This window comes from Hipposideros armiger, unplaced genomic scaffold (genome assembly GCF_001890085.2).
Source record: "Hipposideros armiger isolate ML-2016 unplaced genomic scaffold, ASM189008v1 scaffold_14, whole genome shotgun sequence".
In the NCBI taxonomy this organism is placed as follows: domain Eukaryota; kingdom Metazoa; phylum Chordata; class Mammalia; order Chiroptera; family Hipposideridae; genus Hipposideros; species Hipposideros armiger.
Window position 1 is genome coordinate 4823456 of NW_017731364.1, and position 14141 is coordinate 4837596.

General features: G+C 46.7%; 1 protein-coding gene across 1 annotated transcript; it reads left to right on the forward strand.

The window, feature by feature from the left end:
• The first annotated feature begins 811 nt into the window (after nucleotides 1-811).
• RTP1 (receptor transporter protein 1) lies at nucleotides 812-5045 on the forward strand. Its single transcript, XM_019668013.1, has 2 exons — nucleotides 812-1137; nucleotides 3130-5045. Exons 1-2 carry the CDS (start codon nucleotides 866-868, stop codon nucleotides 3647-3649), a joined length of 792 nt encoding a protein of 263 aa, XP_019523558.1. The 5' UTR covers nucleotides 812-865; the 3' UTR covers nucleotides 3650-5045.
• The last annotated feature ends 9096 nt before the right edge of the window (nucleotides 5046-14141 follow it).

A 14141-nucleotide genomic window follows, 5' to 3' on the forward strand; every position in this document is an offset into this window, starting at 1 on the left:
ATTTTACAATTTTTCTGCATTAAACAAAATGACATTTATAAAGGAGAAATAATTTATTAAAAAATAGCAGAAGACTCTATATAGTAAAGGTTGTTTTTCCCATGGATATTGTGCTCCTCTCCTATAATCAAGTTGAAAATCATCTTTTCTGCTCCTGGCAGGCTGATGCAATGGCCGCTCTTGTATATGGCTGTCACAGCATGGATCCTATTGCATTCTGGTTATTGAGTACATACTGAGTTACAGCCACCTGGCAGACAGCCTGGCAGATGGGTATGTTTGAAATGAATTGGTAGGGGCTCAATAGCTTGGATTTGGATATGAGCTCTGCCATTTATAAGTTAGATTGAGTCCCAGGCTTCTGATCTGTACAGTGGCAATAAAATTATGGGTCAAAAGACCTCTGATAGTTTTTGTAAATGGCAAAGTGCTGGTCACAAGACAGGCGGGGGTGCAGAGAGAGAGTTTATTATTGCAGTGTCTATTAACAGGTCTATTCTCCCCATCCCTCATTTCTCTTTGGCTCCCTAAGGCATCATAGTTACCATAGCAGCCAGATGCTGATGATGTCTCCAGGGGCAGCAAGGAGAAGCTGAGCCAGCTCCCAGGTCCTCACCTCTTCATGCCCTTAACAGGGCCAGAGTGAGATGGTCTGAAGCTCAGCTTCCTTTCAGGCCCCCCGCTCTGTCTTGGGTCACTTAGGCCTACAAACCCTGTCTCTGCAGCCTCAGGGCCCTGAAACACCCCTACAGGAGACTTTCTCCTCCACAAGCTCTGACTCTGGCACCCTGCCTGGTTGCCGTGGAAACAGGTTCCACTGCGGACAAAGGAGGGAGCTGGGCCCTGCTTCCTCCTGGTCCTGTAGATGAGGATTTTTAGACCGTGGAGACTGCGCTGCCCGGCCCTGCACCTGCCCTCGCTCTCCGTGTTCTCGCTCAGGTGGAGCTTGCCCTCCCTCACCACTGACGAGACCATGTGTAAAAGTGTGACCACAGGTGAATGGAAGAAAGTCTTCTATGAGAAGATGGAGGAGGCAAAGCCGGCTGATAGCTGGGACCTCATCATAGACCCCAACCTCAAGCACAACGTGCTGGCCCCTGGCTGGAAGCAGTACCTGGAATTGCATGCCTCGGGCAGGTAAGTAGCCCAGTAAGTAGGGGCCCTGCAGGCAGCCCCTGGGGCACCTGCCAAGAAGAGACAGAGACATGGAGAACCCAGGTACGAAGGGTCAGTCTCACTGTTGGACCAGTGTAGACTGTGAGGTAGAGAAAGAGCCCTCAACTGGGAGTTGGGACACCTGAATTTGATTCCAGCTCTTCCACTGAGCACCTAGGTACCTTTCCCTTTCTGAGTCCAAGTTTCCCTTGTAGAAAAGAAGTGAAATATATTTACTAGTTCTAAACTCTGACATGTTACATATTTTCAGATTTTAACAATCTCTTTAAATGGTGACAAGAAGGAGGGCTTGAGGTCCACTGGGGCGGACAAGGGGTCTGTGCTCTCGTTTGGGACAGCTCAGTTTCAACCTATTTAATTCAGCTTGACTGAATATAAGATACTGAGCACATGAAATGTGCTATGCTAGAAACTGGCTCTATTCTTAGCTCCGTGGACCTTGAGCAATTCAATTTCCTTTGTGTACCTCACTTTCCCATTTGCAAAAGGAGAGGTTAGCCTAGATCCTTGCCTTGTGGTTCATGGACCAGCAGCAGCAAAACCAGCTAGAACTTGTTGAAGATGCAGAATCTTGTGTCCCATTCTAGACCTACTGAATCAGAATCTGCATTTCAATAAGGTCCCCAGGTATATACAATATATGGCTTGTACAATAATATCTGAGATGACTTTCCAGCACTCTTGTCCTCTGGTCTACTACATAAAGACTTGCCTTTGGGAACACAAGATAGGCTGAGTGGTGCCACCTGTGTGTCACAAGCAAGGCCTTCCTTCCTGCCCTGGTTTAGCCCATTCAACTCAACTCGAAAATATTTATTGGGCATTTGTGATGTGCTGGGTACAAGCTCTGCCTCTAACCAGCTGCATATACTGTATAGAGATTGCTTTCTTCTTCCCTGTGCTTCAGAGTAAAACAAAGTGTTAATTAGGTGATTTTTAAGATCTTGACATTTTCTAATCCAAGTTTTGTAGTCTAGGCTGAGAGAAAGGAAAGTCCCTAAAGGATGTGAGAAAAGAGGAGAAATGAAAAAGTGAAGCCGCTAAATTGGCTGATGGGAGGGGTGTAAACAGCTGGATACTTCCTGGCAGAGCACAGGAGCTTCTTTAGGACTTGGAAGGCTGTGGGGCCCAGTGGGGAGGGCTTGTGGCTCCTCCAGGTGGGCTGGTGACCTGTGACCCCCGGCTGACCCCAGTGAACTCACTCTGGCCACAAGGCTGCCTCCACTTCTAGGTCTTGGGGTGCATTAATTCTGGCACTGGCTGGAGGCTGAAAGGTGGTAATAATACCGTGTTTCCTAAAAACAAGACCGGGTCTTATATTAATTTTTGCTCCAACAATCTACATTTATTCATTTATTCATGTACAAAAACCTACATTTATTCAAACAGTCATGCCTGGCTGACAATCTTAACTGAGGCTTATGTTTGGGGTAGGGCTTATATTACAAGCATCCTGAAAAAAATCATGCTAGGGCTTATTTTCTGGTTAGCTCTTATTTTCAGGGAAACACGGTATTTTCTCCTGATTTGGGTGTAGCCTGTTCACTCAGTGCTGACAGGGAAACGTGTGGATGGATCATGTGTTTCCTATATGGTGCGGCCATCCCCGCTATCAGGCTCAAAGGAGGTGTGAGCAAGAAGGACTCATCTAGTGCACCTGCATATTTTACAGCTGAGGCAAGGCCTGAAGGCATTGGGATGGAGTGAGCTGAGGCCTCTGCAGAGCAGAGTTGGTGCGCCAGGTGAGGGCAGTGCTGCTGGATGCTAGGTATATCCTGTGTGGGCCTAAAGGCACACACAGAAGGAGGCAGGCGGTAGAAAGCTAATGAACCCAGGGGACCATAAACACACTGCCTCCATCTCCAGGCTCTGCCTACTTCCTACCTGCTTCCTGGGGTTGTTTCCACAGCCTTCACTTTGCCCTGTCCCCCCTACCTCTCTCTCAACCTACAGGTTCCACTGCTCCTGGTGCTGGCACACCTGGCAGTCGCCCCACGTGGTCATCCTCTTCCACATGTACCTGGACCGTGCCCAGCGTGCGGGCTCGGTGCGCATGCGCGTCTTCAAGCAGCTGTGCTATGAGTGCGGCACCGCGAGGCTGGACGAGTCAAGCATGCTGGAGGAGAACATTGAGAGCCTGGTGGACAACCTCATCACCAGCCTGCGCGAGCAGTGCTATGGCGAACACGGCGGCCAGTACCGCATCCACGTGGCCAGCCGCCAAGACAACCGGCGGCACCGTGGCGAGTTCTGCGAGGCCTGCCAGGAGGGCATCGTGCACTGGAAGCCCAGCGAGAAGCTGCTGGAGGAGGAGGCGACGACCTACACCTTCAAGCGGGCACCCAGTCCCGCCAAGCCGCAAGCTGAAGCGGGTTCTGGATGCAACTTCTGTTCTGTCCCCTGGTGCTTGTTTTGGGCCACGGTCCTGCTGCTGATCATCTACCTGCAGTTCTCCTTCCGCAGCTCTGTCTAAAACTCCCTTGGTGGGCCCCAGGGGACTCTAGGGGCCCATGGCCTATGGGGGCCTGCCAGCTGGTGGGAGAGGGTGAGGAGAGACCTGGGCTGGGAGTGGGGTTAAGTTCTAGCACTGGTTCCCTGGACAAATTACCCAGCTTTCCCATCTAGAAAACCATGGGTTTGGGCTACATCCTTGGTTTTTTTTCAAAGTGAAACCCAGGGCCCCAAGTGTCTGCATAGGTGCCTCAGGGTCTTTTGGATTTGGAAGTCAGGCTCACTGAGTGAGCTTTTACATCCTGGTCAACTGCCCATCCCCAGCTCCTACCTCCTCCTGTTGTTTTAGTCAGAACCGCTCCATCTTAGATGGAGTTCCGTTTAAGAGGTTTTTTAATTTTGACAATTACAGGACGAGGTGATCTCAAAAGGCCTTTCCACAGCGATGCGTGTGCCCTTTCTTTCTTGTTACTGCCCCCACCCATCCCTACCCCTCATTATCTCCGACATGTGGAGCCGCAGCCTTAAATTAGCCTCTGCCTAATGGATGAGTCTCACCCACAGCTCTGCCTCCTGTACACAAAGCAGAAGTTCCTCTTGAAGAGAGAGACGTGGGGGCACTAGGCTGCGCCTTGCTGCTGGGGTCTTCCTGGCTCAGAGATGCTGCTTGGGGTAGAGTCCCACAGAGCTAGGCATCCCGCCCACTGTATTTGAACTGGCGGAGAATTTAGAGGAGGTTTAGAAGGTAGAGTGTTAGAAGCAAGGCATAAAATTCCTAGGAAACAAATGTAATTACTTTCCATTATAGTGAAGTGTCTTCAGAGTTCAGGGACCAAGTCTGACTGATTTTCAGCAGCTCTGATGGTCCGAACACAGGAGCAGTGTCCTAGCTTCCATGGTGACACCCTGCTTGAGAGACTTTCCCACATTGGCCATGCATGGGCCCTCTCACCAAAGATCAGCTGTCTACCTAGAACCACAAGGATGGTTCGCAAGAGAGAGAGCATTAAAGATGTGAAGTGTTTTGTCCATACTCAAGTGCATGGATATGTCGGGGAATCTTACGTCTCTTTAAAATGGGATGCAGTACAGTTTGGACTGGGAGAAGGGAAGACTTTCTGATAGTGGGGGTACGGAGTGGGGTGAGAAGGGAAGCAGAAAACAGGAGGTGGGAGGCCACCCTGTTCTTTTGAGGGTCCTCATTCACCTCACCTCTGTTAATACTTGACTCCTTCTCCTCCTTCCTCCCTTGCTCCACTTTTTAGTGGAAAGTCACCACTGTCTGTAGTGGTGCAGGGAGGAGGGCCACTTATATAGATGGGATATGTTAATAAAGATGGGAATATCTTCAATCAGGCTGAGTAGTCATTAATGTGTGCTTGAGATTCACCACACTGTCCCTGATCTGTAATGGGCTGTTGGATAACCCCATCCTGTCCCTCCCCTTTCTGGGGCCCCCACATAAGGCTTTATCTAGTTCCAGCTTCCACACTTGGGCCAATCATGTGCCTAGTCAGGAGGTATGCAGGGAACCCCCAGTTAGTCATCCAGGGGACTCAGCATAAGGTCAGTCTTATTCCTGTCCTTGCTCTGATTCTAGTGACTGGCTGGTGACGTCCTTTGCTTCATTCACACAGTACTTATTCATCCCTTTGTTCATATCCTGAGCACCTTCTATCTGGCAAGCCGTGATTTGGGTTATGGGAGCCAGTGGGCACTAAGGGGCAGGCCCTGTGTCTCAGAGATCTCTGTTTCCTGCAGAACTTTTCAGCCCTGGCTGTGCTTGTCAAATCTTGTGGAGCTTTTAAAGAAATATCAGGGCCCAGCCTCCACCTCAGATCAATAGATTCAGAATTTCTGGGTATGGGTCCTGAGTGTCTGAATTAGAATAAGACTCGCAGGTGACCCACCCGTGCTGCCTGGTGTAACACCTTCTAACTGAGGAAGAGGCTTCCTTTGGCACCCAGTCTTGTAATAATGAGCCCTGAGATCTTCCTTGATGACCTGCCTTGGATTCCCCAGGACTAGGGCTCAGCCTTCCTACTCACTCCCACTCCCTGCCCTGAGGACTTCACCCTCCCTCAAACCTTCCTGCTTCTACAGGTCTGCCCGCTAAGATGTTCGCTTTATCCTGCCCTGAGAGTTTCTATTGATTGAGCTCTGTCACCCTTGCCAGGTGCTTACCAAACTTTGTTATAATGACTTGTCAGTGGCGATCCTCCCTGCTAGAATGTGACTTACCCCAGGTCCCACTGCCAGTAGTCGCAGAGCAAGGAGTCCAACTCTCACCTAGTTTTAGTCCAGAACTCTTTTCTAAAGCATTAAGCTTCTTCCTGCTCTGTAGGAAGATGTCTACAATCTACGGAGGCCTCCTCTGTCTCCCTCATTTTCCCTTATCTTGCTATAGATGGGGGGTTCTAGGCTCGCTCACCAGCTTAGCCCTGTCTTGGCAAAGACTTCTATGGGATGTTTCTTTCTTTGCACATATTGCTACATGCCACATGATGAACTTGTTAGATGTACCCTAAGTGTTATAAATAAACTCCTCAGGAGCATTCCAAGATCCCAGGCCTCTCTCACTGGAGCGTCTGTGTATGAGTCTTGATGTTCAAGCCAGAAGGAGACCTCAGACACTGAACTGTGGTTACAGAGGCTGAAATCCTCAGTGTGGGGTCAGCAAGAAGTGCTGCCTGATCACTTCCCTCAAACTCATTGGGGCTGGGGACCAGCCCAGTGGGAGAGCTCTTCACGGGGGTGAGGAGCACTGAGAACCAAGGAGATCACTAAGGACAATTCCCAGCAGAGGAAGTCCATAGACCCCCCCTCCAGAGCTGTAAAACAGATTAGGAATGCCTCAATCCAGGACCCTTATGTCATGGATAAGGAACTATCCGTAAGCCTAAAGAAAGTAAGGAACTTGTCCACCACGGTACTGCATGGAGTAAGAGAAGATCATGCAATTTGGCGTTAAGAAACATTTGAGTTCTGGCTCTGCTACTTACGAGCTGCATGGCCTTAGGAAAGTTACTTACACTCCTCAAACTCCTGAGCCTCATTTTCCTTCTCATCAAATGGGAATATACTGTCTGCTTTGGAGGGCTACAGTAAGGAGTAAATAATACACTGTCTGTGACATTGCCTGATAGCACATGTTCTTTCTCTTCTTTCTTCCCCTTTCCATTTCAATTGACAGCCACCCCTCTGAGTCCTGAAGGGCTCTTTCTGTTTGTGATTTCAGCTCTGTTGGGAAATGCTTTAGGAAAAAAGAAAAACAAACAAACAAAAAAAAGAAGAAGGCAAGAGTAACTTCCCAGCCCAAGGCTGAGACCTGGTCTATTCTAATATATTTCTTTCCTTTTCCTTATATGCATCTTAAAGCAATGACTTCATTTTTTTTTTAGCAGCATTGGAGCCCTTCTTCGTTCTTCAAAGATAGCTATTTTTAAAATCTTCCCAAACAGAAAACACCAGTGATTTCTGGGCTCCATTCCACTGGTTGAAACATTCCAGAAGGAATTTAGTTCTTTTCCAAGTCCCATTCTGGTTCTCTGTAGGACTCCCAGCTAAGGAATTTCCTTTCGAGTCATTTTTGGCATTGCGTGGATACTGCCACATGCACCAAGAAAATGAAATCCTCCTGCTGTATGGCAATTTGGTGACAGGGCCTCCTTATGAGGGTGGGTAGAGAAAGCTCATTGGCTTGGGAGCCAGGCAACCTGGTTTAGCCACTATGTAGATATCTAGGCTGCTGACTTTGGGTGACAGTCTTTCCCCTCCCCTGGGTCTCAGCTTCCTCATTTGTAAAGCAGAGATAAGGTGACCTGAAGGAACCCTGCTATCTCTGACCTTGTCACACACTGATGCTTAGCCCCTGTTTGTCCTCGAACATTTGGGGCAGTGCCTTGACTCTGAACCTGCTAGCAGGTCATCTAGTTGTTGCCTCAGTCGGCTTAGGTTGGTTTGGAATTTGGCCCTCTTATCTGAACATTTTTCTTTCCTTTCTTTTCTGGAAGCAAACTTTTTTTTTTTTAAGAAATTTTATTGGGGAACAGTGTGTTTTTCCAGGACCCACCAGCTGTAAGCCAAGTAGTTGTTTCAGTCTAGTTGTGGAGGGTGTTTTTCCAGGACCCATCAGCTCCAAGTCAAGCAGTTGTCTTCAATCTAGTTGTGGAGGGCACAGCTCTTTGGCCCATGTGGGAATCAAACCGGCAACCTTGGTGTTGTGAGCCTGTGCTCTAACCACCTGAACTAACCGGCCACCCTGGAAGCAAACTTTTATTCATCTTGCTCTGACTAGACCTCTCTAAAGGGTATTCACATTTTGAAAGGCAGTTACCTTGAGAGGTGTAGCCTTATACAAAGACTTGGGTGGTAGTGATGGAATTTCAGTCTGTATTTTATCCCCTCACTTCTAAAATAAGCCTGATAATTCTTCACTCCTGTCTTAAAATGGTCATAGTAATAATTTGAGGACATAATAAGATATTTCCTATTTTCAAAATTCATTTATTTAACAAATACTTGTTGAATACATATTATGTGCCAGGCATTGTTCTAGGCACTGGGGTATAGTGGAGAGCAAAGTGACTAAATTGCTAACTTTATGGACAGTAGAGGAACTAGACAATAGATGATATAAGTAAGATGTGTGGTATATTAGATAGTGTTAAGTACTATGGAGAGGAATAAAATAGGCAGAGGGGGAGGAAGGGCACAGGATGGAGTTACAGTTTTAGACAGGGTAACTAAGGAATGTCTCACTAAGAAAGTGACATCTAAAAAAGATGAAGGAGCTGAGAAAGGGGAATGACATGTGCAAAGGCCCTGAGGTAGGAGCAGATGGAATGTTCAACTGTGAGGAGGCCAATGTGGCTGCAGTGCAGTTCAGGCTTAGTAGTCATTACTAAGTAGTAACAGGGGTCAGCACGTATGTCATAAGTTATTGTCAGGGCACTGGTTTTTAATCGCAATGAGACAAGGAGCCACAGGAGGGCCTGAGCCATGGAGTGATGCAATCCAATTACCATCACCATGTTGAGGATAGACCACAGAGGAACAAGAATGAAAGAGGAAAGATTAGCTAGGAGGCTCCCACAGTAATCTTGGAAAGAGGTGACAGTAGTCTATTCCAGGGTGGTGACCTGTAACAGGGTGGTAGCTACTGGGATCGAGTCTGGATCTATTTTAAAGGTAGAACTGAGAGGATCTACTGATGACTCAGATGTGGGGCCTGAGACAATGAGGAGTCAGAGAGGCCCCAAGATTTTTTTGGCCTGAGCGACTAGAAGAACAGAGTTATCGCCTTCTGAGATAAGGAAGGCTGTGTAAGGAAAAGATTTGGGGGCAATATGAGGAGTTTGGTTTTGGACAGTTTGAGATGTGTTTTAGGCATTCTGTTAGACATTCAATGCGAAAAATGCCATGGTGGCAGCTGACAGTTTATACCTGCAGTTCAGAGGAGAGGTCCAAGCAAGAGATGAAATTGGAGTCATCAACATTTAAGTAATATTAAGTGTCATGAGATTATTCATGCAGAACCCTGGGGCTCTCTATGTAGATAGGTCGGAAAAGAGAAACCCACAGGGGGATGGTGGAAACTGAGGCACAGAGAGCACGACTTGCTTGAGCTTTTAGAGCCATTAGGCAGCAGAGGTTGGCCTGGAGCTCAGGTCTTCAGAGTCAGGGTTCAGAGCTCTTTCCACTGGCCCAAAACACCTTTTCTCTTGTGGCACCAACTTGCTCCTTGGATTGGAATTCTGCCCATGTCCCTTGCTTGGGACATGTTGTTTCATCAAGTCTGAGCAGGACATGGATTTTTGTCTCTGTTTTCCTTGGTGTGTTTGAAGTATTTCATAACTTTAAAATGCACTAAAATTAAAAGCCTTAGTGGGAGGCCTAGACTGCCAACATGGATTTAAACATTGGACATGCAAACTCAGACCAAAAGGGGATGTTGTCGGAGTTGTTTAAAGGAAAGATTCTGTTGTCTTGGATCGCAGTGGCAGGCCTGGGCCATGTGTGAGCATTCAGTGGGAAGGAGTAAATAAGCCAGACAGTCCCAAGAGATGGGCAAGATGGAATCATGTCACAGGATAAACAGCTCAAGGGGAGATGAGAGTCCTTACTTTCAAAGTAGGTCAGCGTCTTCTGAGACTGAGGCCTGGGCTACATCTACACATACCCTTCAGATCCCTGGAGCTCACTCTGGTTGGTGCTGGCCTGTTGGTATGGATTGGAGATCATAACCTGTTCCTTTGCAGAGGCCTCCACTGGGTTTGGCAGATGTTGGTGGGGGAGATACGTTCCCACCCACACTGATCTGTTCATCATTCATTGTGCTTAGCCGGGACACTGTCCAGGCTTGACACACCTTCTTGTCATAACACAGTCTTGTCTTAACACCCCATCCCTTAGAGGGAACTCCCTTGGAGGCTGTGTGATCTGTCTAAGTGTTGAAAGGGTCTTGGCCCTTTTTCCTGTGATCAGAAGCTCATTGCTGGGAATTGAGCCTGTGTTTTTGTATCCAAATGACATTTTCCTTATCTTCTTGAAAAAAAGGCCAGCACATAACCAGATGCAGGGGATGGTGGTAAAGGCCCCGTTTGTCTCCTTCCCTCAAGTTCAGAGAGCTCTATTCCTTTTTGGTGACAAGCACTGGTGCCAGGAGGTCACAGAAAGACCAGGGGCCTGAAAACCATTAATGCCTTTGGGTTTTGGTCCCTTCCCTGTTTCCTCTCTACTCCTCTACTAATTCACCCTTCAGTGTTAATAGAGGTAGGAAATCTCTTAAAACTGGCGTCTTTAGGCCCAGCCCTGGGTTCTTAGAGCCCCAGAAAGCAGATTCCTGCCCTCCTCTCCACGGGCCTACCCTCATTCAGGGCCAGGGAGTCCCTCGCCTGATGTTCAGAAGCCATCGTGAGTTTCTCTGCCTTTAGCCTCTTCTCGCTCCATTTACTCTTCACGAATACTTCATTTGAACCATCAAGCTGATCACATCTCTCTCTCCTTGGTCCCAAAACCTCAAACGTCTCCCCATTCCCAAAACTAAGCCAGGCATCTCAGGCTGACCCTTCAGATCTTCCTTATGGCATTTTTTTTTCTCTCAATTTGCCTCTCCAGGGACACCAAGGCACTCAGTTTCCCCACTGCCTTTTCGTCTCCCTGCTTTCGCATAAGCGATGTCCCCATGCCTAGAATGCTTTCCTCTTTGGTCAGTTTTCCACTGCAAAATAAAAGAGACTATTCTTTCCAGGAAAACACGAATGAAGAAATGTCTAAGGGAGGGTGTTGCTGAGAGTCCCGATAAAGCTCTGGATGATGGGCCAGAGCAGTAGGGTGCCCACCTCTTCTCCGCCTCTTGCCCGCTGCCTCACTTAAGCCAGAGGCCCACGCTTGGGAAACAGAGGCTCCCAACATTCTTTAGGGGTTACACACCAGCACGACGGCCTAGCAACGTGGTTCTCAAACTGTATGCACATTAGAATTACCTGGGGAACTTTTAATACCATCCCCTCTTAAGCTCAGGCCTTACTCCTGACTTGTATTATACGAGTCTTTGGGGATGGGACCCACCCATCAGTATTTTTTAAGCTTCTCAGGTGGATTCTGTGTGCAGCCTACTTTGAGAACTACTTATGTAGAACCAGTGGAGTAAGCACTTGGGCTCCAGAGTCCATCAAAACTGGTTTCAAATTCTGGTTCCCCCATCTCCTAACTGTTATGCTCCTTCTCCTTTAAAGCAAAGTATTTGTATGAATTATTTGGCAGTCTCCATGGGAGATTTATCTGTTCTTCCTTATATTTATTTATTTATTTATAGATATTTATTTTATACTTTGGGATATAACCCAATATTATTTTATTTGTGTCTTTTTGCTCAACTTATTCCAGCTTTGGCCGCCGGAGCGCTTCCAGTTGGCTCCTGCGTCCCTTTGGCACCCCCACCCCCATCATTGTGTGACTTCCTTACTTTCTGGTACAAGATGCTCCAGGCTCATCTTGTACCAGAAAAATACCAATATTAGGGCAGGGTATATTTCTTGCCTAGTTTTAGAATCAGTTGCTTCTTCAAGGAGCTCCTTTTATTCGAGGATAGTATTAAAAACCAAAATATGAATATTATGTGTGCTTGTTGCTACTGGGGCGTTGCTGTTTCTAGGTTGGGCCACACTTTTCACCTCACTGTGCTTCAGTTTGCGCTCCTATAAAGTGGGGGTGATAATGGTACTTTTGTCACAGGTTATCGTGAGGATTAAATTAGAGAGTGTGTAAGAGCTTAGTACAGTCTCAGTCAGACAGTAAATGCTAAGAAATGTTAGTGATTGTTTCCCATAGAATTATTTATATTTGAGCTAAGTTTAGTTTCCCAAGTTCTTTCCTATTTGCTAATTCTTCTGACTCAACAACCCTCAGGCAGGAGGAGGGAAAAGGTTTTTCTGCCAGTTTGTAGATGGAGAAATTAAGTGGATAAGGGAGTCGAGTTATATTGCACTAAAACCTAAGTCTCTTAGTTTCAAGGCCTTTTCTAGATTCAGATTGGCCACTATGTCTGTCGCCTGAGTGGGGTAGATTTTCCCTCCCTGATTCTTGCCTACTTTTGCTTAATGGGCTTCTTGGTGGCACTGATTCTTTGATTCCTGTCACCAGGAAGCAAGATTAATGCAGGGCAGAAGGAAAATACATACCCCAGTTCATAACAGGCCACTCATAAACATGGAGCCGTGTTTTCTGAACCAACCAATTAGACACATGATTCAAAAAAATTTTTGTGTCTATTCTGGGTGTGACAATCAAGGAATGTAATTTGGATGTTAAGAGACTGGCATCCTGAGATGTTTTGATACTTTACAAAAACAACAGGACAAGGTATTTAATCAGAACTGACCTGAAAAACCCAAGACATGCTATTGTATCAATAATACAATCTTCCCATCATAGTCTCTCTCTTTCTTTTCATGGTACAGCAATCCTAATCAGATATACGGAAATGTTGACACATGAAAACACAACTCGCCAGCCTCATCAGCACATGAAAAACATACAAGCCAAACAGGATGCTTTAACTCAATGCAGATGTTTATTGGAACAAGTGTGTCGTTACCCACAAGAACAACAGCTTCTGTTGCTAATGAAATTGGCGTGATCATTATTGATAACAACATTCACAGTATGAAATCATAACTTTAGATATAAAAACTATATTCTAGAGAGGTGGGTTTTAGTTGCAGAGGAGAGACCTTTTTAAGAGGTGGCTCATTTTGTGGTTGGAATAGACTACATTTGGAGGTAGTGAGTTTCCCATCTCCAGAAATATTCAAGAAAGAGGTCATGAAGTTCAATGAGATGGAGTTAGACACTCCAACCATCTGCTTCTATGACTCTGTGAGTGACTTGGGTTTCTTGGACATTAACAGCAGTGCAGGGGTTCATATATCTAATAAATACTGTAGATCAAGGTTAGGCTGAAGTTCCACAGCACATTTAGATATTTCCTCAGAGTAAGGATGAAGTTGCAATTGGGAGAATAAATGGGATAAAATGGGTCCAGCCAGAAGTCAATACAGATCTCCCCTGCTTTTTGAAAGTTTGCTTTACTTTACTTTGCTTTTGCAAAAGACGTACATTTGTACCTGTTTCACTAACCGAAAGAAATCTGAAGAGGATTTTCACTTTTAAGAAGAAAGGTCAAAAGCAAAATTAGCATCCACTGTTTGTTGTGCAGTGAGCTGTTATCGTGACAGCACGCACCTTGAGCAGTGAGAATGGCCCCACCAAGCTCCTTCCGCAGGAACTACACTCAGCATCTTAGCATCAAGCCGCCATAGCTTTGAACTGTGTATGTCAGCACCTGGGCTTTATCTTGGCTTGCTCTGTGCATCGGTTAGCAAGATGTGTCCCAAGATGTGTCTTTGCCTTACTCCATTTGGCTTATGAAAAGTTTCATAGTAATGCTCCCTTTTGGTTAGCAGGGGTGGGGTGGGGAAGTGGGGGTGGTTGTGGAGGGGGACCTGTATTTGTATACACATCCTGAGGCATCCTTGTCAGGCTTTAAGAAGAAAGGCTCTTTTAGATGTTGGTTCTGATCCTAGAATCAGAACATTGGTCTACTAGACACATCGTTTTTGTGAGAGAATCTAGAATAATCTGAAGAAAGCCTGAGGGGACATTTAGTCTGTTCTCCTTCCACCTGGAATGCCTCGCTGTCGTACCTGTGGAAATGCCCACCCTCCTCAAGGTTCAGCTCCAGTACCACCTCCTCTGGGATGCCTTCCTGGTGTCCCCTCCTCCAATGCCTTTGTGCTGCTCCAACATGTAGCACTTGGTGGGGTTCATTTTGTCCACGGTGGTCACTTGTGCATGTTTCAGTTCTCCCTGTTGGAGCTTCTGGAAGGTAGGGATCATGTTCCCCTCATCTCAGTAGTTTCCAGAGCAGTCAGCACAGCCTGGGACATGGGGGCTCCCAGACAGCACTGTGAATCAGGAAGGTATTGGTGCTTTGGAATGCTTCAGGACAA

Bases quoted from the DNA above. Each gene is read 5' to 3' on its own strand.
- RTP1 (XM_019668013.1), top strand. From the start codon at position 866: ATGAGGATTTTTAGACCGTGGAGACTGCGCTGCCCGGCCCTGCACCTG. The intron at 1,138-3,129 runs GTAAGTAGCCCA...CTCAACCTACAG, and splicing joins GAATTGCATGCCTCGGGCAG to GTTCCACTGCTCCTGGTGCT.